This window comes from Lepisma saccharinum, chromosome 5 (genome assembly GCF_977018435.1).
Source record: "Lepisma saccharinum chromosome 5, izLepSacc3.1, whole genome shotgun sequence".
Classification (NCBI taxonomy): Eukaryota; Metazoa; Arthropoda; class Insecta; order Zygentoma; family Lepismatidae; genus Lepisma; species Lepisma saccharinum.
Window position 1 is genome coordinate 47,278,887 of NC_139233.1, and position 25,220 is coordinate 47,304,106.

Below are 25,220 nucleotides of genomic sequence, written 5' to 3' on the forward strand. Positions count from 1 at the left end.
CTGATGCGATACGCTACTTTGGGTCCGGACGGCACCACGCCGATAGCCAACACTTTACCCGAAGCGGCGAAATGCGTCATCCGGAGCATGGAATTGAGAATGCCGGTGGTGGAATACGAAACGAACTACGCCCTCAAGTACAAAGCGGAGATCTTGAAAAGTCCGCAGGTGCCGATTCACTTTCACGGTTACCAGTGCGTGCAGAAGATGGCGTCGGGAAGTCACATGGAATTCGACGTGACGACGCAGTTCAACAACATACAGTTCGACATGCCAGATTTTGTCGTAGTGCTTTTTCAGACCGGACGCGATAACGATCAGGAAAAAGATTCCAGCAAGTTCGACGACTGCAAGATCAAGAACGTTTATCTGAAGAACGGTAGGAACGAAGTGTTCCCGCGCGAGAATTACAACCTCGACATGACCAAAGACGATTACCTCAAACTTTACGAAGCTTACACGGCTTACAAACGCGTGACCGAGGGAAGCGTGGACGTGTACTACGCGCCCAGCGAATTCAAAGCACGGAGACCCATGACCGTCATCAACACATCTAAGAGGAAGCAAGTGGTGGTCAACGATCGTACCAACATCAAGATTGTATGCGAGTTCCACGACGCCTTGCCTGCAGATACTCTGTGCAGTGTCATTCTTATTGCAGAGAAAACATTTGTGTATGACGTCAAGAATGAAAGAGTGACTGAACAGTTTTAAATAAATAAAAAAAAAATAGCACACAATAAGAAATGTGGAATTTTATATATATAAGTACAAATTGCAATTAGCAGTTTCCAGAAGTTTAATTTTGCTGTGCCATGCATGCATGTAATCGAGGAAGTGGAAGTAAATTAAAATTGTTTTTTTTTCGCATTGCCTATTACTTTTTGTTACACTCTGGGCAGGTCTTACTAGTTTGGAGGCGATAGTGGCCCCACGGAAGTGTATGGACCCCACATTCAAGAATACACCTCTTGTCGTCGTGTGCATCCAGAGCAACTTTCCTGACAATATTAGTTGTAAGCACATGATCGACGCTTTGGATACGATGCTCTTTTTGTAGAATGGGCGATTTTGTTCTGAGGCACTCGAGGTAATCCTCAAACTTGAGGTGCTCCCGAACCACTTGCCTGCTTACACCCTTTGCCTTTTTTGTTACTGAACTCTCAGCCCGGATCGCATAGGCTTTGGCACGAAGTCCAGCAAACTCCACAATCACATCCCCGTCTTTCTCGTCCTTGAGTTTGCCGGGTATTTTTTTGTTCCGGGGCAGAATTCCATACCGGTTTAGCTGGGGATAGCCCGATGTGTCGAAGAGCTTGACAAGAGCTGGAACTTTGGCTATATCACCATACGCATCGGCCGTGCGAACATGGTACACCAAGCTGTCTGTGTCTGTGTAGAGGAGCGAGATATTGTGGTTGTAGTGTGCACGTAGTATGCCGTAATATGTCTCGAACATGCACAACTTGCTCAGATCCAAAACTGCAGCTCCCACATAGATGGGCTTGTTGAGTAGCACCTTGCCCCGGTTCATGTGAATCAGAGACATCTGTTCGTTGTAAATTGTTCGAGACCTGAACAGTGGGCTTGCAACAAGTCGACGACACTGTGTTTTCTTCGTCACCAACCTCACATCAACGCGATTTCGCACATTCTCCATGGTCTTCCCAAATACCGCATTGTTCATTAATTTGAAAAAATCGCGATCAAGTTCCGAAGTGGCAGCAGTGCGATGGTTGGTGTTCAGTTCGATGTACGGCTTCAACCATGGAGACTGCTTGAACAAGAGCACGTGGTAAACTGCTTTGACCGAGACCCCTTGCTGCATTAACCACTGGAGGTTCCGGTAGTGTAGCACATAATGCTTTTTGGGCTCCAAGTCCATGACGAGCTTCGGTTGATCCGAGCCAGGTGGACACTTCAATTCCGGAGCAGGCGAAAGGTCACAGAATGTATCCTGCAGCTTCTCGGGGAAGTCAAGGTCCACCTCGGCAAAAAACCCAAACTCGTCGCACTCTTTTTCGATGTCGTGGTATAAAGGATCAACCCACTTAAACTGTCCTGTTGGGAGTGGCTGCATCATGGAGTGCCCGTAAAGATTATTCACGTCAGTGTACATGATGTAGCTTGATGGTTGGGAGGGGTCGTAACCAGTGGCCATGTGGTGATTGTTGGCGTGTGCGAAGCGTTGCGACACTTGGACCATGCCGCCCCGGATAGCTCTCTCGATGAAAAGCATGATATCATTATCCGAGATAAGTGAAAGTTTAACTTTAGTCAGCAGGAGCATGGCCGACCATGCCAGTCCAGGAAGGCTGTAAAAATATACAGGGTCCAGGTTGTAAATGTTTATCGCAGTCGCCCGAAACGCCTGGAACACATCGGCAAGAAGCGTCACATCAAGCTTCAGGTATGCATCGTGGTAATCACCGAAAGTTCGGCAACCCAACTCGACCCACATAGACTGAGCATGCTTGTACTCCTCGTCGGTAATACCTGAACCTCTCAGCTGGCTGTAGAACTTATCCTGGGGAGGCAGCAACTCTTCTTCGAACTTGGAAGGGTCTGTGACGTATTCGTAGGGGTAGACCCCTTTACGCCTGATGAGTGCGACATCTAAGTTCGGGAAACTTGATGTAGTAATGGCTAGTTGGTCGTCTCTGAGCTTCCCAGCAAGAGCATCGAGGCTTGCCTGGAGGAACCTCAGAGAGTCGAGGAACCGAAGCTCGATGCTGCTGCTTGAGTTGGGGATCGGCACCCACTTGCTGATGCTAATATAACGCTCCTCGTTCTGTGCCAGGACATTGATTCTCGCATTGTCGTACCCTAGATGTGTAACCAAGTGATGGAAATCATATCCCGAGCCATTGTGAAAAAAGACCGGTATGAAGCGCGGGTCCCTGGCTCTCAAGTTACATCTGTTGCACCACGGGCCAATGTAGCTTCCGCTCCCATAATGGTCATGGTGGTGGACCTTTTTGTTATCGTCAGTGAAGACCGAGTTGCAAACAGGACAATTTAGAGCCATTTCGTGCTGATGCTTGTTTTTGGGAGACAGAGGCAGCATGGGCTTGGGGGCCAACAGCACCTTCCCTATCTTGATGGCTTCCTGTTGCATTCTCTCCAGGAAGTGTTTGACCGGGTCGGGACCGCGATACACATAGGGCTCGGAGGCAATATGTTGGTCTCGCCACACCACAAGATAGGAGTAACTCGAGGCCTCGTGGATTTGGAAAGGAATGGTAGAGGATGTTTCGGGGTTGGGCTCGCAGTTAGACAGAGGTTGAAGAAAGGCCTCGAAGTCTGCTACAATATAGGCAGGATGCTTCACCATAGCACTGTGCATGCGAAAGCACTCTACTGTACCAGGTTCGGGCAGGATAGTTCGTGCAGGCTCGTTGGTACCACAGTAGAACATGTGGCGAGCTAGCTTCTCAGCAGCAATGTTGGGACCTCGAGAGTGTTTGAATTTATAATGGTTTTGGTTGTCGAAAGTGGACAGGCACCTGCGACACACCACGATGTGACCATTATGTCTATTTTTCTGATTTGAAACAAGTCTGGAAAGAGAGCGAATAAGGGTGTAATGGTGATGGGTTTCGTCCTTGATGAGCAGGAGGTTGATTTCTCGTACCTCGTTGTTGTTGCCCACGTTGCTCACCCGGATGGGGTGGACCTCATTTTTGTTCTCGGTGAGACCGTAAACATTGATGGCTAATTGTAGGCCCAACAAGTCACGAGCACGAACCTCAAACTTGCGAATATGCGAGACTTCTACAGGGTAGGCAATCCCGGCCATTGCATCCTCCAGTTCCGACTCATACTGCTTGTAGTGGTTAACACGGCGTGGACTGTTTTCCCTAGGTATAGGGTGTAATGCTGCCAGCACCGACCAGCGGAAGCATTTGGTGTCTTTGTTCTGAATATTGAGAACAGCTTTCCTTGCTTCAACCTCGGGTGGCAGGGCAATATAGCTAGACCCTGCCAGTGGCAGGAATTTGTTAAGTTTCAGACAAAGTTCGTGGGGGTCGCCACACAGCGAACCGCCCGAGCCTTCAGCCTGATGCTCCTCGTGCTTTGCCACAAGCTCCTCGACAAACTTGTCGTAGATGCTGTCGAGGTCAGTGACATCTGCCTGATGCAGTGTTTTTGCTTTTGTGGCATGGAAGAATTTATATATTTCATCAGACGGTTTCTTATACTTGCAGCATAGCACAGCATAGAATTTAGTGGAGTATGTAGCCAATGCATCGTTGAGGATGGATATTATCTTAGCTCGCTCGCTCTCCAGAAAACTACGCACATCGCAGAAGCTGTCTGATGTTATGTTAAAGTCTTCTAGTAAATGCTCAAACGCAATTCGGTCTGCTTTCTTCGCCAGCTTGACGCGTTTGGCAGGTGGCGATGCATCGAGGGAGGTTACTTCTACCTTTCGCTTGGAAGGTTGCGGTAGAGATGTTCCAGTGCTCTTGCAAGTAAGCTGGTGTCGCTTGAAGTTATCAATAGTAAAATTTATTCCACACTTAGAGCACAATTTGGTTGCACATATTCGCTTTCCCGGCACACAAGTACGACAGTGTCTTTGAAAATTTTTACTTGACACAGCAATTTGGCACGTAGGGCAATTTTTTTCAGAACGCATAATGCAGAGATTTTTTGGGGGTATGTTATTTAATACCTAATGCTGTGCAATGCAAAATATAATTGTTCACTTTTTTTTTTAAACTATTTTCTATGACCTTACTTGGTTTTTTTTTTTTCGCCAAATTATATGCTTCTAGTCTCCTATACAATACAATATACGTACAATATTGTCAACAGTATCATATTTCAGCAGGTCGCTTGTCACCTAAACACTACAGCTCACAGGTTGGTAAAATCTGACATGAAAGCAGATAATACGCTTATGCCTTATTTATATATAATTTTCACGGGGCGTTCAATATTGTCAACAGTATTATATTTGAGCAGGTCGCTTGTCACCTAAACACTACAGCTCACAGGTTGGGAAAATCTGACATGAAAGCAGATAATATGCTTATGCCTTATTTATATATAATTTTCACGGGGCGTACAATATTGTCAACAGTATTATATTTGAGCAGGTCGCTTGTCACCTAAACACTACAGCTCACAGGTTGGGAAAATCTGACATGAAAGCAGATAATACGCTTATGCCTTATTTATATATAATTTTCACGGGGCGTACAATATTGTCAACAGTATTATATTTGAGCAGGTCGCTTGTCACCTAAACACTACAGCTCACAGGTTGGGAAAATCTGACATGAAAGCAGATAATACGCTTATGCCTTATTTATATATAATTTTCACGGGGCGTACAATATTGTCAACAGTATTATATTTGAGCAGGTCGCTTGTCACCTAAACACTACAGCTCACAGGTTGGCAAAATCTGACATGAAAGCAGATAATACGCTTAAGTCTTATTTATATATAATTTTCACGGGCGTACAATATTGTTAAGAGCGTCAGTTTCCGTAGAGCTCTCTTTTTCCATCTTCCCTCTATACAGTGAAGCTGTAGAAGACACAATTAGCTAACCTAGCATACAACATACTTTCCTAATTAATATGGATATTGTCACACATTCCTCTTATTTTATACTGTTGTAAATGGAAAAGATTATGTACGGTAAATGTTTTGTACATTATAGGGAAAAAATGCAAAATATCCCCCAACTTTAATTCGATCCACCTCTGAATCGAATTTTTTACATATTTTCACGCCGCCATATGTTGTTCTATTTTGCTTCTTTTACTTGCCTTGCTTAATTAACTCTCGCTAATTAGCATTTTGTACACGCAAACATTCACATGTGCTTTTTATTATTTTGTGTTCGGTAAGTACAAGTATATTCTTACATAAATTATTGTTTAATTTAATAAATTGTAAACTCGGAGCCTGCTATACTAACATTCCTTCTGTCTATTGAAAGCAAATGTTGCATACATGCGGAAATAACACAGAAAAAAAAGCGGATGGAAGCAATTTAAAATCAGTGGAGCAAGGTTAGTATTACGAGAGCGTAAAAACATGTGCTTTCATTCAACTTCGAAAAATAAGAATAAATGTGTGCATACAGAACACATATGCTTTCTTTTCACAGTTGTAAAATCATATAAATTGTACATGAAGTAAGTTGCGGGAAGGCTCTCTCTTTTATGTCTGTGTATATGTTGTACAATTAGGTACAAGTTGTTGTACAATTAGGTACAAATTGTTGTACAATTATTTTCCCCAGTTGCCCAGTTGGAGTTGGGGGCACAACACTGGTACTATTTGTAATCACAGTGCTTACTCATATATTTTGTTTAATATTTTATTTCAAATTCACTGTCAGAAACTAGTGTTGCCAGTTCCTGGATGTAGGTTTACCTACTCTGTTGGTTGTCACTGTCAAGCTTCCAGTATTCGTACAGCATAAAAAAGCTATAACCCCCCTCTCAAAATATATACATTGTATACGCCAAGATGCTCAATAGCCTAGCAACACATCATGAAAAAACATGCCAAGAGAACCCAATGGGTTTATAAGTCAGTGCTGCCAACTCATATTTGAGCAGGTCGCTTGTCACCTAAACACTACAGCTCACAGGTTGGTAAAATCTGACATGAAAGCAGATAATACGCTTAACTCTTCCCTCTCTTTCTCTCCTCTCTCTTTTTTTTTTTTTTGTAAAAAGCTGTAGGTAGGCTGTCGGTTGTTTAACTCTTCCCTCTCTCTCTCCTCTCTCTTTTTTTTTGTAAAAAGCCATGGCAAAAGTACCAGTAGGTTGGCAACCTTGCTTTAGGTTAGGTTAGACAAAAAAAAAGCTGTAGGTGGGCTGTTGGTTGTTTAACTCTTCCATCTCTCTCTCTCCTCTCTCTTTTTGTAAAAAGTTATGGCAAAAATACCAGTAGGTTAGCAACCTTGCTTTATGCACTGTAAGGCAAGCCTCAAGCAAGGTTGCCAGCTCCTTGCTTGAGGCTAGGTTAGGTTAGGGTGGGTTAGGTTAGGTTAGGTTAGGTTAGAGTAGGTTAGGTTAGGTTAGGTTTGAGTAGGTTAGGTTAGGTTAGGTTAGAGTAGGTTAGGTTAGGTTAGAGTAGGTTAGGTTAGGTTAGAGTAGGTTAAGTTAGGTTAGCCAGTGAAAGATCATATAGTAGAATTTTTGTAGAGTGGGTTGGCAACACCGACGAGCATCAAATAATGATTTCAAGCCTCAAATAATAATTTCGAGCCTCAAAAAAAGGAACATCCAATAAAATTGCCAAATATAAAAAGGGGGCAATAACCCCCCCCTCATAAAAAGCTACAGTGCCCCCACAGTGTCGCCAACACTAGGCCCCCAACAGTATTGCCAGACATAAAAATACATGGACCCCTCAGGTCCTTTTATGAAAATTTACAGTGAAAAAGCTTTCATTTTTCATGATGTCAAGAGCATCTACCTCTAGCGCAGGTTGCTTGTTGCTGACTTACAGACTGATAAGAGCTTATGCAAGAGCACCCTGCTTGGCGAACTGTAGAAGCCACAATTACCTAACCTATTTTTTTAAAAATATATTTGTAAAATCCATCTAATGTCTGAATTTAAAAAAAAAATATATTATATTTGTTAACTGTTTAAGGAAAATTTTTGCAAAATACCCCGACAACGTTTCAGCTACTAGGACCTCATTACCATGAGCCTAATCCTAGTAAGCCACATACACACCTGTTCTTCGTATCGCATATACTAGTAAGTCAGATGACATCATGGGAGAATCACATTTCCCCCAAGAAGCCCACCACAACAAACGTCGCACATGCTAGAAGAAACAGGATCAGGATATTTTATGCTAAATTTACGGCTGCCTGTATGCAGTTATAGGCAAATCATTAAAAGAGCGCTCTAATATACAATGATTTCTCCTACCATGTACCCTAACATACAATTTAACATAACAAGTAAAATTTCGATTCGTCTATATATACCCAACAAAACTCAGAAACTGCCATACGCGAGAGCTAATATTTTGCAACAACTGTAATTACCCAACACTAGCAACAAGAACAAAAAAAAATATATCAATTATTTGTATAATATTAATTAGTAACTTTAGATAATATTAATTATTAGTTTTCAGTTGTAATTAATTTTAAAAAACAATTAATAACATGTTAGGTGATGATAACCAAGTGCAAAAAGCATTGCATTTTTTTTTACACACAAACAAAACACCACATAGTTCACAAAACCTCTAACAGATGGCAGATAGTTACATGGTTCTAGTTAGGATGATTTTTGGGTTGTTGGATTGGGGTTGAAGAAGACTATTTGTTGTAGTGACCACAGTATTGTTTTTTTTTGTGTGTGTGTGTTTTCTGTTCTCTTACGAGAATTAATATAGGTTGTCATAGAACCCTCCAATTCATGACTTAGGAAAAATCTGTTTGGTGATTCATCACGTACACCTATATGTGAGAAAAAGTATGAATAGTGGTAGTGTTGCCAGATGTAAACAGAGGGCAATAGACCCCCCTCATAAAAGGCTACAGTAAAAACCCACAGTGTCGCCAACACTAGGCCCCCCAACAGTATTGCCAGACATAAAAAAATACATAGGCCCCTCAGGTCCTTTGATAAAAATTTACAGTGAAAAAACCTAGTAGGTTAACAACACTGTCAATCTACGGTAGTGTTGCCAGATGTAAACAGAGGGCAATAAACCCCCCCCCCCTCATAAAAGGCTACAGTGCCCCCCACAGTGTTGTCAACTCTACCCCTCAAAATATACATCATAAAAGGCTACGACGAGCGCCACAACCTTGGTGATTTTTTTCGGGTAAGAGTTGGCAACACATGCCTTACGAGAGAAATCCATTAAGGCGATCGAGCCTCACGAGCCTCAAAAGAAGATTCAGTACTCTCTATTTGCCCCTACTGACGCATTTTAATGTAATCTCAAATAAGACACTTCCTATCCTGCGGTCTTGTCTCGATTTTTAGACGGTTTTGTCATCTCCGTATTTGCAACTACACCAAATCGCCGGTCATATATTTCTGGTCGCAGTTGGTTCTCCATGATCTGAATGTGCATTACGCTAACTAAGCTGGGATTAACTGATCACGTCTTCCTGAAGCTTCATGACAACGTGGCAAGTCATATTCCTTGATGACGCACTGAAAATCCAACGTTTATGTGCGCGAAGGAAGCTTTCATTGCTTCATAGAAATCCCCACCACGTCACCCCTCCCCCCTTTCCGTAGATCCTAGACCAAAAATAGCACAGGCATGGCGTGCGAATGAATGAATGAACGGACGCTCAGGTTTTTTTTTTTTTCTTATTCGAGACCCAGTGGCGTGTGTTCACGTTTACGTCATACGCCAATGCACGCGTGGACATGTATGATGGCATATCAGCATTTAGAAAGCGAGATTCATACTTATACTGGGTCGTAATGTCAATAACTTTCTTTGCTTCCCGCCTGGAAATAGACACGGTAGCAAGTCACGACGGCAGGGGTCCCGGGTACGAATCCAGGCTTGGGCGTTGATGTTCTTTGTGAGTGTGTCTCTTCATTAATTACATCATAACATCACCCATCCTCATCTTCGCGATTAGCCAAGTGGCAGAAAAGTGAAGTAAAACAAATAAAATCAGTCAGTCGTCTCCAGTTGAGGTCTCCCCTTGTAATCAAGGTTCCCGGGTTCGATGCCCAGTGGAGGCGTATAATGGTTCGGATCCCACTTTAAACTGTAGGTCCAGTCTCGTTTAGCCTGTCTTAAAAAGAACTTCGTCTCGAGTTGAAAGTATCTATCGCGTCTCGTCTCAAGGCTGTAAATATACTGCTAGTACAAACAACATATAGCTATAACACCGCACAAAATTTCGTATCGTTCATAGGACATTAAGGTAAATAACTTTCCTTGATCTAATATTTATGAGCCCTCGAAAAACTGGATCCTGGATATATATGCAACCATGTATCACAGGTTCACAGTTGTCATAATGGACTGAATTCACAATTACTACCACAAAGTGTGGCTTTTCTACAAATAATCATGTAGATATCCGCTTGGTATGAAGAAGTAAATTTGCAGATATTTTTTTTCAAATATTGTATCAAAATCTCGAACGAGACTACGGGACAATCCCTACCTGGAGAAAAAACGAGGCTGGTCTTTATCCAAGGGGAGCGAATGACTGGTCACTCAACTGTGGATAGCGATTGGGAATTAGCCGAGAGTAATGATGCCACGTGATAGAAAGTAAAATTGTGATTGGTAAATCGCATAGCACCATGTGTGACATTGCATTCCTTGATTGGAAATGCTCATTAAAATGTTATTTTCACACGAGGTCACATGGTTATGGTTAGTGCAAGGAGAATGCACACGAGCGAGTTTATTAATCAGTGAACGATCGTGGGTTCACAAAGCATGGGCGGTGCCGGGATCTCTAAATATGGTCCATTGCGAAAACTAATGCAGAATTATAAGAATAAGAATCAGGGACTTTACATTAACTTGAACTAACAACGCATTTTAGGATACAAATAAGCAGAAACTGATGCTAATGTTGTCTCCTCGTCAGTGACAACTATTGGTATCTCAAACTAGAAGAGATAAAAGAAAAAAAATTGGTAACAATCGATCAGAAGTGACGTGTCAGCCTGGTCATGGTTATGGGTGTTCATTGTGAGTATCTCTTCATCACATTATTTATTCATTCTCATCGTCGCGATCAGCCAAAAGTGGAATAAACACGACGCTAAATAACAAAAATAAAATCAAATCATCTCCACACTTGATACAGTAGCAGCAGTTTTTGTACAGGGTGTCTCAAGAAAAGTAACCGAAAGCATTAAGTAGTCAGTATTTCGGTAACCTTTTTTGGACCATGCTGTACAAATCATTGTGATATCAATTAGAAATAGGCTAGATAGGGAGAGTGCTGTTATATATCTATTCTTATACCACCCTTTTACCTATTCAAATGAGTATTTTGTTATTTGGCGTCGCTTTTCTGGCACTTTTGGCTAATCGCGGCAATGAGGATAAGTGATGGTATCATGCAATTGATGAAGGGACACTCACAAAGAACACCCATGCCCAGGCCGGGATTCGATACCGGAACCTCTGGCGTCGTAGCTATTATTGCATGTGAGATAGCAGGAGAAGATTTTTCCGGAAATGTATTTCTAGATACGTGCCTAGTGTGAACGAACCTTTAGCATGACGCGCACGGGGACTTTGATCACAGACCTCTTGATCCTTGACACAGAACTTCCGGGAAATCTCAGCACGATATTCATATGAAGCAATTTTTCTTTCATTCGTGGCGCACTTTGACCGAAATTTACATAAAGAGAGAAACGCTCGCACCGGGACAACGCCTGTTCGTCACTTGTGGCACGGCGAGCAGCGACGATGCGGATATGCGTGGTCCCGGCGCAAACCCTTTCCGACGGGTCGATACGGCGAGACCCGGAGACGCGCCACCCGGCTCGTACGGCGGCGGGATCCACGTCAATGAGTCTGACGTCACGTCTGCGGGCGAGAGAGGTTAGCCACGCCCTGTTGCAGCAGGCCTCATTCAGGACGGAACGTGTGCAGCGGGCATATGCAGGCGAAGGAGCGGATACCCGGCTGCGATGCCGGCGTCTCCGGGTTCGAAACGGAGCCAAATATTTCTGCTACCGGGGCGAGAGTAATTTGTTTCCTGCTTGGGACAAATGTTGTTCTTCAACGTGTGCTTGTTTTCAATATTCGCGACCCTGTACGTTATTTATAGCAACAATTATGTTTCAAGCCTATGATGTTTCTCTAAAAATCCCCCCTCTTAACTGCAGTAAAACCCACCAAGGAAAAGAATATCATTCATCAAAAGGTTCGAAATATTCAAGTGGCATTAGTTATTCCACTTGTTTCATTGCGTAAATTGCAATGCGTTGATTAGTTTATTCTTTGAGTTAAAGTCCACTTTATGCACCGAAAGGGTAATCGGGATTGGACCTACAGTTTGAAGTGGGATCCGAACCTATAGGTACAGTACCCGGCAATTAAAATGGGACATCCAGATCCACTGTACGGCGATAAGTGGATTTTAATAGCAAATTGCTAATGGCAACTTCTACCACCGCCGTATAGTTAGGCAACATACGTAACGCCTTGCAGGGAATCGAGTATTTCAAGATGTAGCTGTCCCATTTTTATCGCCCATGACTGTACCTCCACGGGGTATCGAACACAAGGTGATTACAAGGTGGACGACGTTACCACTACACCATCGGTTTGAATTCATTGACTGAACTCGTGTTTAAGTCCACTTTATGCACAGTAAGGCTAATTGGGACTGGACCTACAGTTTAAAGTGAAATCTGAACCACTATGTGCCTCCACCGGGTATCGAACCCGGGACTCCTTGATTACAAGGCGACCACGCTACCACTACGACATCAGGGGAGGCATACTACACCATCGGGAAAACCCTTACAATGTATTTGTATAAAGTACCGTATATTGAGTACAATTATTACACCTATACAGTAGCATTTCTAACAGAACAACAATGATGCACATGTCCTTCCTCCAGACTGCAAGGTTGCAAAAATTTAATGCATTACATACGTTACATAAAGTGTATGTGTATTATATACCTATATACGAGGAATACAGCAAAAGTCATTCGCGAGAATGCTGGACCAGCACGAAAATCCGAAATATACAAATGATTGATTTGCTTCATTTTACTTCGCCTTTTGTGCCGCTTTTTGACTAATTTACGAAGATGATGAGTGATGATATGATGAAATTGATGAATGGATACTCACAAATATCCATGCCCAAGCCAGGATTCAAACCCGGGACCCCTGGCGTCGTAGCGCGATGTGATAGCCACTTCGCCACGGGGGCCGGCGAAATATACAAATGGAAGGGGGCAGTGTATAGTATGGTATTGTGGAATGTGTTGTGACAATTTCACACCAGTTGTGCATTTATTTCAATATCGTCCGAATTTGCAATTGTACTGAGGAAAGAAGCCGGTGTTGAATAGAGTAAGAATTTCTCCACGTGTTTCAAGTGAAAGCGTTTTTTAAAGTTGATTATTAAGCTAGATACGATGTTTGAAAAACATGATGAATAAGAATTTTCAGAAACCCGTGTATTTCTTATGGGGAATCAATTTCAAGTTATGACTAATCAAATGGAAGTTTCGACTTTTCCGCTTGTTTGTCAAATACTATCTCAGTATGTCCTTTTTCCGTTGATATCTTTTTCTGTGCCATATTGATATTCCCAAGCGAACTAGTAAAATAATACTTCCATAAGCGCAATGCATTTATCCTTGCCTTCTACGGCCATCCTGGCAGTGTTGCCAAACCTGATGCGCATAAAAGAGCTGAATTTCACCGTAAAAGGGGTAAAAACTTTCAAGGAGCTAGATTTACGAAACTGGATAAATGGCCTAGGGTAATTTTAGGTATGAAATGAGTGTGTGTGGGGGGGGGGGAGCGCTGTTAATACCGTTAGGTTTAAAGTGATGGTAATTTATTCTTAGTTTTCAGCGTCTAGATCCGGCGGAATCACCCATCTCAATAATGCAGCGATGGTCGTATAAAATCGAAAATAAAGTATTCCCGGATAACAATATTACGCCCTCTTCACTTCAGCCAAGGCGCTATAAAGAGAAGTAGCTGGGGAGGTAAGAGGGGGTGGGGCGACGCAGCAAATATAACAATATCACGTTCAAAATGTATACTTATGGCAAAAGTTGTCTATGTAAGCCGGAGCCAGTGATGGTACCATAGTGGGGCAGGATGACGTGCGCCCCAGTTCACAGCCAAACGAGTGTACCAAAGAGCCAGGAAGACCTGGCTCAAAAAGAGCTAAGTTGGCAACAGTGCTCCAGCCGCCGCAGAGAGGACGGCCACGCGGAAATTCTTCCCTCATGCCCTTAACAATGAATTACCGCTTGCCTCTGTACAATAACCGTTCATCACACTACCATCTAGTGATGTGTCCATATACTACGGGTGTCATGTTCTCAGGGACATACGATCTTGTTGTCATACCATCGTTTAACTTTGAGGAAAAATACAGTTGCCTTGACTTTTGCTGTAACCCTCGTAATTGCTTACTATAACCCTCGTAATTGCTTACTATATACCTATGTAATTGCTTATTATATACCTATGTAATTGCTTATTATATACCTATATAATTGCTTCTTCTGTTACAGGTTATCTGCTAACAAGAGTTGAAGGTAAAATCGGATCGCCAGAGAAACCACTCTCCGACTTGGGACTCATCTCGTATCGAAGCTACTGGCAAGACGTTCTGCTCAAATATCTCTGCAACTTTGGCGGCAAGGAGCTGTCCGTGAAAGGTGAGTGTACTCCCACAAGACGCGTGAAATATAGCTAGCTGTCCACGAGAATTCCCAGAGGTCGAGAAAATCGGGGGCGCCACTTTTCCAGGCCATATGTAGACATTATAGAGTATGATAAAATTTATTAATCTAATTAATTTGTTTATTTATTAAATTAATATTTAACATATTATTTATTAAATTAATATTTAACGTATTGTTGCCAAACACAAGGGTGGAAAATAACCAGTAATATCGGTGGTCCCGTTTCGCCTAATTGCTAATGAGCACAAGCTAATGTGATTTATGACCTGGCCGCTATTTTAGGCGAAATGGGATATCCACATTAGTGGAATCTCCAGTCTCATTATATTTCTGGTTACGGGAGAGAAAGGTTACAAATGTTAGCCATACTGAAGTAACAAGAATATACAACGACTCCGTACTATCTTTCGATCCATAAAACGTTATTATTAAAGTAAAATCTATTGTCAAGTGTTTATTAACAGTGTTTTATGATATTTTACAATGAGCTTCCATCCCTGTTGGAAATGAACGATGCAGGAAGCCTATTCGTCCTAGTAGGATAGGAAGCAGAGAGAGGCCGACCTCTCTTATCCATTGCTGATGTGCGTGCCCCTGAAAATATACATCCCCGCATGAACCACACAGGATCATGAAGACCTAGAATTTCAGTTTTCTTGTATAAAGCGTCGTTTAATGAAATTGTAAATAATACAGTAAAATAATCCGTAATATACAAATACATTAGGGTAGACCCGACCTCCGGGCGTCTTATGGCGCTTCGCCACTGCAAACAACATAAACTTTTAACTTTTAAGGCTATTTCTTAAACGAAGTATACAACAGTTAATAGCAAAATAGAATAACTGCGTATTTCAGTACACTAGCTGTATGAAATAGAAGAAAAAGTTGTACTGGATATTCACTCATTTGGTGGATAAAGTAGCAAAGTCTCCCAATGATAAAATAGTAATAAAATAATTTGGAATTAAATCAGTTCATTTTAATTTGATTGTAAGTTATTATTGTATAATCGTGATAATGAAAATATTATTGTTATTATTTGTACTCTTCAAATTTTATCAATGGCCTAACTCCCTTACAAAAAATTCTTGAGAAGTCCTTGACTGTGGCCATGAGCGTCCCCACAATTTAAAATAATTGTTATTGGGATGTCATTTTCATTAATATTATTATATCCGTGGGGTAACTATTCGCAGATGAACAAAGATCTGGCACAAGTGTTTTTCTTTAGCATTTTTTTGGATTGCAAACCATAAATAGACAAATACATGGAATAGGTGTTTTGATTAAGTGTTATAAATTATACCCACATCCTTGAAAGTTAGATCGAAAATTTTAGTCGCAAGCAAAATTTGTTTTGTAATCTCGCACACACAAAAGTCATTATCGGAATTTCCAACACTATCTCATGTACTTTTGATTATATATAACTGTTTCTTGCAATATCTCTTCTCTTAACAGAGTAAATTCAGATAAAATAAGTGAAAAAATCAAAGCTGATATTACTTTTTTTCTTGGATCAGAATGTTACTAAAAGTTCCCAGCAGTGCGAGTTGAACTTACGCCGCCATATTGGAAAAAGACGGCAAATTTTAATTTAGAATATTTCTCCGTTTCTTGATTCAAATGTCTTACCACTTTTCTCCTTGTATCTTCTCTAGACATCAGCCAGGAGATGGCCATAAATTCTTATGACATCGTGAGCACTCTTCAGGCACTGGGTATGATGAAGTACTGGAAAGGAAAGCATATCATTCTCAAGAAACAAGTGAGTACATGGTTTTATATTTTTAGTGTGTGTAAAATATAGAGTGGTGATTTACAAGTATAAACAGCACATTTTTACAAATCTTTAGACTTCCTTTAAGGTCTAAAAAATTACGCTATTTGAACAATTCTTTATGGTAGTAAAAGTTGGTTACGCTATAGTTTTTACAAACATTCTGAAATTTACAAAAAATTGAATTCTGTGAAACCTGTTATTTTAACCACTTACTCTGTGTACCTCGGTAAAACAGCCTTGAACTTCTAGAGACATTGTAATGGGGATTTTCATGCTATACGAGTACAATATACTAGAATCATTACTGTAGGTAGATAATTGAATGCAGCATTAACTAAATAAAACCTTTAGTACTTATTAAATCCATTTTAAACGATATCATAAACCCTTCCCTTCGAAATTCAAGTAGTGTTAGCCCAGTCAATGGAAGCCCAAAAAAGAGCCTAACCCATAACAAATTAGGGGAAAGCTGAATGTTGGGTGACGTTTAGATCCCATTATAGGAAGCATTTTCACAAAAGGCCTCAAGTATACCCCTCTTGCTACTCCATTCCTCTCTACCCCCAATCAAAATCTCACATTCTCAGAAATTCGCGGAAAATGACAAATTTTTAGGGCGCATTTTTAATTCTAGGCTGAATAAAAATTTTGAGTGACGATGTTCGGAAAAATGGTCCGAATGAAAGTTGTAGATTATTTCTTAAGCTTTAAAGTGGTATATGAAGGGTCATGGGAAAGAAAGCAGGCAAGTCAATTTTCTGTCGTAAGCGACGTAGTGGTGTCATTTTCTGCCATGTTGGTGCTGTGTTGGACTTTACAAGCTTTCTTTAGTTTCATACATTTGACACCAATTCGTCGAATAACATGCTTTTTGTACATTTTCATTTAAATGTGCAGTAACGTTTTGCAATTAAAATTTCATTTTTGGAGCTTCACTAATGTTGACTTACGTGGTTCTTTCCCCTGAACCTTCATAAAATTTTCCATACTTGCATGTACAGGTATGTCACAAGAACGTCGCAAAATACCGAGAGTCGCGTCGCCCGGCGCGCTAATTTCTGTACACGTGGCGGGTTCAGAGTATAATTTACGCTTAGTTAATCGCCATTGCTCAGCCTAGCTAGTGAGGTCGTTAAGGCTCCCTAAAAAATTCAGCTTCTGTCACTGCTGTGGCGAGAACAGTTCTAACTGGTTGAAATTGGATTGAGCCTGTTTTTCCAACCGAAAGAAAATACCGGCTGTACCTTACTTTCAGGCAATCCTCGATGTATTTCTGTACTCAACTATTTCCTTTTGTTTTCAGAATGTTATTGACGAATACGTGAGCAGGATGAAACAGCGAGGAACAGTGTACAAGGAGATAGATCCATCTTGCCTGAGGTGGAAGCCTTTCACAAATGCGGCAACGTCGCCAACCTAGCTGTGCAACAATGCTTCAATGGTCAATGTTGAAGCATCTCCAAGTACATCTCAGTCTATACCTGTCCGGACGAAAATTTTGTGTCTCAAGAAGAGTACCCGATGAAAAGGATGCCTAGATGGAAGATAAGAGAAGATTGGGCCGTCTACTAAAGACAACAAGTCGAAATAACGGAAGATATCTTGAAACCTAACTGATTAACGTTGCTCAAATAGCTGGCAGCTATGAGTAGGTGCAAAAAACTATGGAAATAACTACTGCTCCTACTACAAACAAATATGCTATTCTTCAGATCATCAAATCAAAGATTAGTGACGAATTGCTTCGCCAGATAAAGGTTTTCCTAGTGAAATAATATTTCTTTATTCAGCGAGTTCAGTGTGGACCAAATCGACTACCTGATGAACGAACATAGTGGATTTTGCGGACTAGCATTCTTATTCATGTGCATAGTTTCCCCCCCGCATCAAGGTTAATCAAATCCAAGTGACATTAAACTGTGGGAAACTTCCCTTACTTTATTATAGATCGTGCCTTTCGCAAATGTAATCATCGAGTTACTTACGACAGTGTAGTAGAAAGATCCGAAATAGCAATATCTTTGCCAGTGAATATCAATGTAACAGGCCCTGCGAATGTAACCAGTTACAGTAGGATTTGTTTGTTTATAATTGATAATTATTGTGCAGTATATGTTCAGGTAAAGCCAAGGAATTATTTTGGTCAGATAATCGCATACTACAAACTCCAAGTCGAATATGTAGGGTGTCCGAATTGAAACGCCCTAATGGCAACTGTCTGTAACTACACATGTATTTGATGTATCCAAATGAATTATACATCAATGAATATACATAGTCGTGGAGTTTCTGCGAGGAAAGTTGTAATTAGTACATTTCTACAAACGGCACACGAGTCGCACGGAAGGTGGTCTAGTGTATTCAACCAAAGTGACAACCATGGAATAGCTTCGTGAAAGGATTATTTATTTATTTATTCAGAAAATTCCAGATACAGCACAGGTGGCCATTTTACACTGAAATTGCCAACAATGAAAACGCAATAATAATAATAATAATAATAATAAGCAAAAATATATTAATAAATAATAATTAAAAGTAACAAGATAACACAAAGAGAATAGCAAATTGACAAAAAAATAAGCAAAAGATGGCACTATTTGATATTATTTATAAACATTTCTTCAATAGAAGACCGAAAGGCAAACTCGGAGGAAAATATATCGATTCTTTATGGGAGGTCATTGTATTGTGTGGCGAGTCTGTAAAAGAGGGATCTTATTTGAATTTGTAGTCTAGGTTTCTTTGTATAGAATAATCTTGTGTTGCGAGTTGTGAGCATAGGTACTCGAAAGTGGAAGTCCTCAAGGAGTGTGTTGCAGCGGATTTTGTCATTCACAATTTTGTATAAATAACTGACTATCATTCTGCAAACGTCGCTGATAAGCAGTTTGTAGGTTTAGAAAAGACAAGAGATGCGGAGATGAAAAATTGCGTAATGAGGGACCATTGGGACAGTCACACCACACATGCTAGAAGCAAACTGGCGGGAAATCGAGTATCGGCTAGACATCCTCCGTGCGACTCATGTGGCGAATGTAGAAATGTACTAAAATGTACTAATTACTACTTTGCTCACAGAAACTTTATGACCGTGTGTATATTCATTGATGTATAATTCGTTTGAATACATCAAATACGTGTGGAGTTACAGACAGTTGCCGTTAGGGCATTTCAATTCGGATACCCTGTACTTTATACTGTATATCACATTCTGAAATATATTTCAATAAAAAACTTTATTCCTCCTGTATTTTTATCGTGGATTTTCCGTATGAGAATATGAAATTTTTATCAAAAGCATGGTTGGCTTGAATTTTTGCTATTCATTATGATACTAATTCGACCTTTTTGTGTTACTTTTTTCAAGTAGAAAAAACTTTTTTCATTTTGTTGCAAATCACCCTTCTTCAACCTATATTTAAAAAAGCAAGAAGTATGGATTTGAAATTGGGACAATATAAATAATAACAAAAAACTGTTAATTAAATTTGTTATTCTGCTTTCACAGTTTGACCACAATCCATTGTTGAGAAAATTCATTAGATAGTTGTGTGTGCATATATATGATATTGGTTCAACTGTTACTCTAACTCTCTGTCTCACTCACTCATTCTAACATAATACATATATACATATACATACATGCTGCAGAAAAGGTAAATTTTGTTCTTGTGAAATGAAATTTAGATAATGCAAAAAATACTGTATATACACACAAGAATATTCTTTAATCTTGCCTATTGAGATGCTATAACTACATCAATTTGGAAATAGTTGAAACATTTCTTTACGTGAATATTAAAAATAAAAATATTTTGTGAAATGATGGAAGAGATTTGAATGGAAACTACTAACTAGGAGATGTTTAGTGTTATTGTCTAATTTATTTCATTGTAAAATAATTGTGGTACCATTGTTTTCAATAGTGTTTTTTTAGTTAAAAGAATTATAGTTAAATATGTTAATCAAGTATTGAGAATAATATGACGATTGTTATTTGAAGTGAGATATGTATTGTACACGTCATCATTTTATTTTCTTTGTTAATGTTTTTTTTAAATATTTTTTGAGTGGATCTCGTAAATTTGTGAACAAAACCCCTCAGTTTGTAAAAATGAAAAATGTGTATATACATATATTATCCATTTTATTTTGTAGTTGTAAATGAGTGGGTTATCATGCGATTCCATGTTGTTTGTCTTATACTATAAATACAGAGTACAAATAAACGAGTTTGTTTTATATTTAAAAGAAAAACGCCTTTTTTTAAATTGATAATTTCCGTCATTTTTGATAGCTGAAAAGAAAGGTAACATGATTTAAGTCGAATCTGTCTCTGCGGCTGTACTATACTATTGCGATGTCGAAAGTGTGCACAAATCCTTCCCAGAACGTAACTACAATTGTTTGATGCTGATAGCATGTACAGGGTGTTCCAAAAGTTGGATATCCCAAATTTCTGTCGCTTAAAACTAGAGCTTGGAAGTTTGGCAAAATGCCTTTTTTTCCAGCCGCATTTATTGATATTTTTTTTCTTTATATACATTTCATGTAGTTGCTAATGTTTTAGAACCTTTTTCTTTTGCCTATTTTGTATCCTACTTTCTATTTTTAATTTTAATGCCTTTTTTAGCATTTTCAATAAAATTATAGAATTTTTTTTTTTAATTGTAGTACATAACTTATTTTTCTTTTAAATGAACGGTATATATTAGCACATTATGGTGGTGCCAGAGACAATTACAAAGCTGGGAAAGAGGGGTAAACCTTCAAACAGCAGCTCATTGAACAATAATAACAATAACCTGTTTCACATATGCTCCAATTTTCTATTGAAGTAGAGATATCATTTCTGTTATGAAAAAGCAATCTTTCTGACATATGGCTATCTATGAACGTCGAAAACTTTTTAACCTTTTGAATGAAATTATAGATATAGTAACTTGGAATTTTGCACTTTTTCGGTTTATTGTGCCTATTATTTGCCTACTTTCCACATTATATGTCTTTTTGCCTGATTATTTTTACCAAAATAAATGCCTGAATTTCCGGGCTCTACTGCGTAATCCGGTCACGGAGACCTACTATAACGGCTGGGAATACGTCGGGCTGACCCCCGACTATTCCAATACTGGTTGAAGATCTCCACGCTTAGAGGTAGGTAGGTACGCCTAGGCCCTTCATGGGCTGTTGCACGACGGATTATTTATTATTACTTCCATTCTGATATATTTTTTTTTAAATATAGGGTGTCCGGAAAAGAGAATAGCTGATTCAAAACGTTTATTCTTAGCCCCATGATATGGTACGAGCATGTTTTTTACAACAAAAGGAAGATATTCTATCAAAGTTTTGTTTACAGAGGTTATACGTTTACTTGTTTATTTTTAGCCTACCTTCATGGCGAACTGGTTATTCCCTCATGTTCACACTGAAGACCGAAAGAAGTGCTTTGTCTGGCTCAGTGAGTGCCCGCACAAGTTGTACCTTGTAAGCCTTCAGCTGCGAACACTTACGAAGCGCATCCCATACTGTAGATTGAAGCATTTCCAACTCACGGCTCACTTTTCGAAGCGAGTTAGTGGGACTGCACTGGAAGGTTTGCCGAACTCCATCCACTGCCATCACCAAACATAAATTGTTTAATGGAGTTATGTAATCGCGAAACTATTAGAATATCTAGATAACAGTGAAAGCAAACTACTCGATAATTCACGTCAATGCTCTAGAAGGAATTCTAAGCAGATGTAATTTTTCTGATATTGGAATATTAAATCGGTTTTTCGAATGGAGAGGAACATTTGAAAAAAATCGCCATGACGCCTGAGCAGTGTAATCGGGAATGTTCAAAATCATACTTGGTACGAGGCCTATTATTTTTATTAATTTAACCACAATGGAAAACCTATTTTGACGATGTTTTTTGTCGATTTTATACTACTGCAAATCTGTGTTTTTTACCTCACACTTGGTACGAGGCCTATTATTTTTATTAATTTAACCACAATGGAAAATTATTTTGACGATGTTTTTGTCGATTTTATACTACTGCAAATCTGTTTTTTCACCTCACACTTGGTACGAGTGTCATAATTTCTTTCGAGTTAAAGTACGTAACACCTACACCCACGCATACCTACACAAATTTACTTCCAGTCTACTTCCGGTCTACTTGACAGACACCTCTGAGTTTTTCCAGTTTTTTTTTTAAGTATAAAAGTACATATATTTTAGCGGTTCAAAGTAGTACTTGGTACGAGGCCTATTGTTTTTATTAATTTAACCACAATGGTAAACCTATTTTGATGATGTTTTTGTTGATTTTATACTATTGCAAATCTGTGTTTTTTCACCTCATACTTGGTACGAGTGTCATAATTTCTTTCGAGTTAAATTACGCAACATTGCGATGGCTCGTAAGGTAAACTATTGCGCAATGTTTACGCAACAGGTTATTACGCAGACTTGTATCTAGCGTCTTGTTTGTTATGACGAAATGGGTGTCTTCTGATTGACTTACTGTTTCGGATGTTTTCATCTGCGCTTAGGTTACTTAAAGGGTTTTCGCATTACAGATCAGTCAGTATCGTGAGGGTGTTTTGAAGAGTATGGATGTGTTGTTGCAGTGTTAAAAGTTAAGTATTTAATTTATTTTAAAGCTACATACTATTTTATTATTTTAAGTTTAAAAAAGTGTATCAAGTGATTTTTTTCATAGTAATTTCGATCAGATTGAGTTTTGGTATATTTATTAATTTTTTTGTACTTAGTACAAATATATATTTCATATATAATAAAAAATAGCTAATATAAAATAAAACGTCATGAATATTTTTGGGTTTAAAAAGCAACAACATAATCAGCCTGTAGAGAGAATTCCAGTAAACATGGATGTATTTAGAGACATTTATCATCAATTGAAAGGGTTACTTCTTGTTCACTTGAACAGTATTTGGTCTCATGTTGACGAGGATACTGGAAAGCACTTATTTGTATTTAATAATAACTTATCATCATATAAGTTACCTGTTAGTGGGAAAATTCAAATAAACATTTCACCACCCAATGCGGCAGTTTTGTACATTGGTCGAAATTTGTATAGAATTAAACATAGTACATTACTTCCTGATACGTCTTATGATGTGGAAGCTGGTGACTTTTTGTATGCTGAGATAATTGGAGAGTATGATAAATTGATTCCTCTGTTTATCGAAATAAGAATAATCTATCCTCTTATTAATATATAAAATACCTAAAAACAAAAACAAAAAAAACATGGATATATTTGGTAATACCAAGAAGCCAAAGTTTAAAATAGGGGATCATGTAAGGGTTAGTAAATATAAACAGTTATTCGAGAAGGGATTCACTAAAACTTGGAGTACGGAGTTATTCTCAATGGTTCAAGTTTTACCCGGGAATAGAAATACATATATCATAAAAGATAATCATAACAAAATATTGAAGGGGAGATTCTATGAAGAAGAACTTAGTAAAACAAAAATATCGAGATACATATCTAATCGAGAAAATATTAAAGAAGAAAAATAATAAATTGTATGTGAAATGGTTAGGTCTGCCAGACAAAAGTTGGATAGAAGCAAACCAGGTGATTCTTTGACACCAACATGAAATGTGGTACAGCGTTTACCAGATGTAGTGGAAACTAATAAAAAATGGAGAGTTGTTACCTGATAACATAAGATGCCTTATTGCAGGCCCATCAGGTTGTGGAAAAACCACCTTGCTGGTTGATAATTTCTTGCTTGCCCCCAATTGGCTAGATTGGATAAATAGACACTTGTATGTATTCTCAAAAGGTTTAGAACAACCGAAATACCAACAACTTATGAAGCTGTACGAGGGACTGGGCATAGCTACATTTGCATCAACAATAAAACCTCTCGACCAATGTTTGAAAAATTCTGTTGTGGTATTCGATGATGTTATTCTAGAAAATCAGAATGAAATTAGAAATTTTTTTACACAGGGTTGTCACAAAGAAATAGACTGCTTTTATTTAGCTCAAACTTATTCCAAAATTCCCAAACAATTACTACGAGATAATACAAACTTAATCTTTGTTTCGTCAAGATCATACTAATTTGAAACATGAATACGATGATTATGTGAGAGGAGACTTAAATTACAACCAATTTTCAAAATTCTGTTCATCTTTTTGGAACAGCGACGATTTTGGAATTGTTACTATCGACATGACTCGTAAACCTAACAATGGTAAATTCAGAAATAAAATCAACGACTTTTTAAACGTTGAAACGATATAAAATAACCATTAATCAAAAAAATAAATATGACGAAACATAAAAGATAATTCGAAATTACGAGAGTACTTGTCCAAACGTTTCAAAGGTTGGAAATCAGAGAATCGAGGTTTTTACGAACAACACAAGCGTCAAGACCAACCTATTATCGATGCAATCAGTGATCTTGGTAAAGAGATTAAGAGTGTTGCAGAACAAAATAAAAACCTCATCAATGAATTGGTACCTCTTACTGCTAAAAATTATGCAATTTCCCTCCTACGCCATTACCCAGCATCCACACTTCTCTGGTACTTAAGGAACCACCTGCTAAAACAGCTATAGAAGAATCGGAGAAAATCGAGTTTGGTCCCCTGGCAAGGGATTATTTGAGTACTGGAAAATTCGAAAAAGATGAAGTATTTGGATTGTATCTAACTATGGAGGGAAATGAAGGTGTGGTATGGAAAATTGGCAAGTCTAAAGTTACATTCGAAGGGGACACCATAAAAATTAATTTGGGTGGGAGAAACAGCTGGTCCAGATATCCTGGTACCGTAGGGCTATGGGAGCTCATTACCAAAAAATTTTACAGAAGATGATTATCAAAGTTACTCTGAAATTTTGACACTCTCTGATGCTTTGTACCAAAATAACGATGCCAGTCAAAAGCGTGTGAAATCGAGCAGCGGGGATAAATACAAAAATTTGATTAAACCTATCTGGAATCAACTCAAAACCGGTAGTGGTATAAAACAATACA

At 39.1% G+C, this 25,220-nt stretch overlaps 1 protein-coding gene across 1 annotated transcript in view; it reads left to right on the plus strand.

Annotated features, from left to right (window-relative positions):
• Window positions 1-20,471, plus strand: part of chm (lysine acetyltransferase chameau) — a 212,117-nt gene extending 191,646 nt beyond the window's left edge. Inside the window, exons 9-11 of the mRNA XM_083122504.1 lie at window positions 14,231-14,377; window positions 16,069-16,175; window positions 17,494-20,471. Coding sequence (XP_082978630.1) covers window positions 14,231-14,377; window positions 16,069-16,175; window positions 17,494-17,610 — 371 coding nt within the window. The 3' untranslated portion in view covers window positions 17,611-20,471. The remainder of the gene's footprint in view (window positions 1-14,230; window positions 14,378-16,068; window positions 16,176-17,493) is intronic.
• The last annotated feature ends 4,749 nt before the right edge of the window (window positions 20,472-25,220 follow it).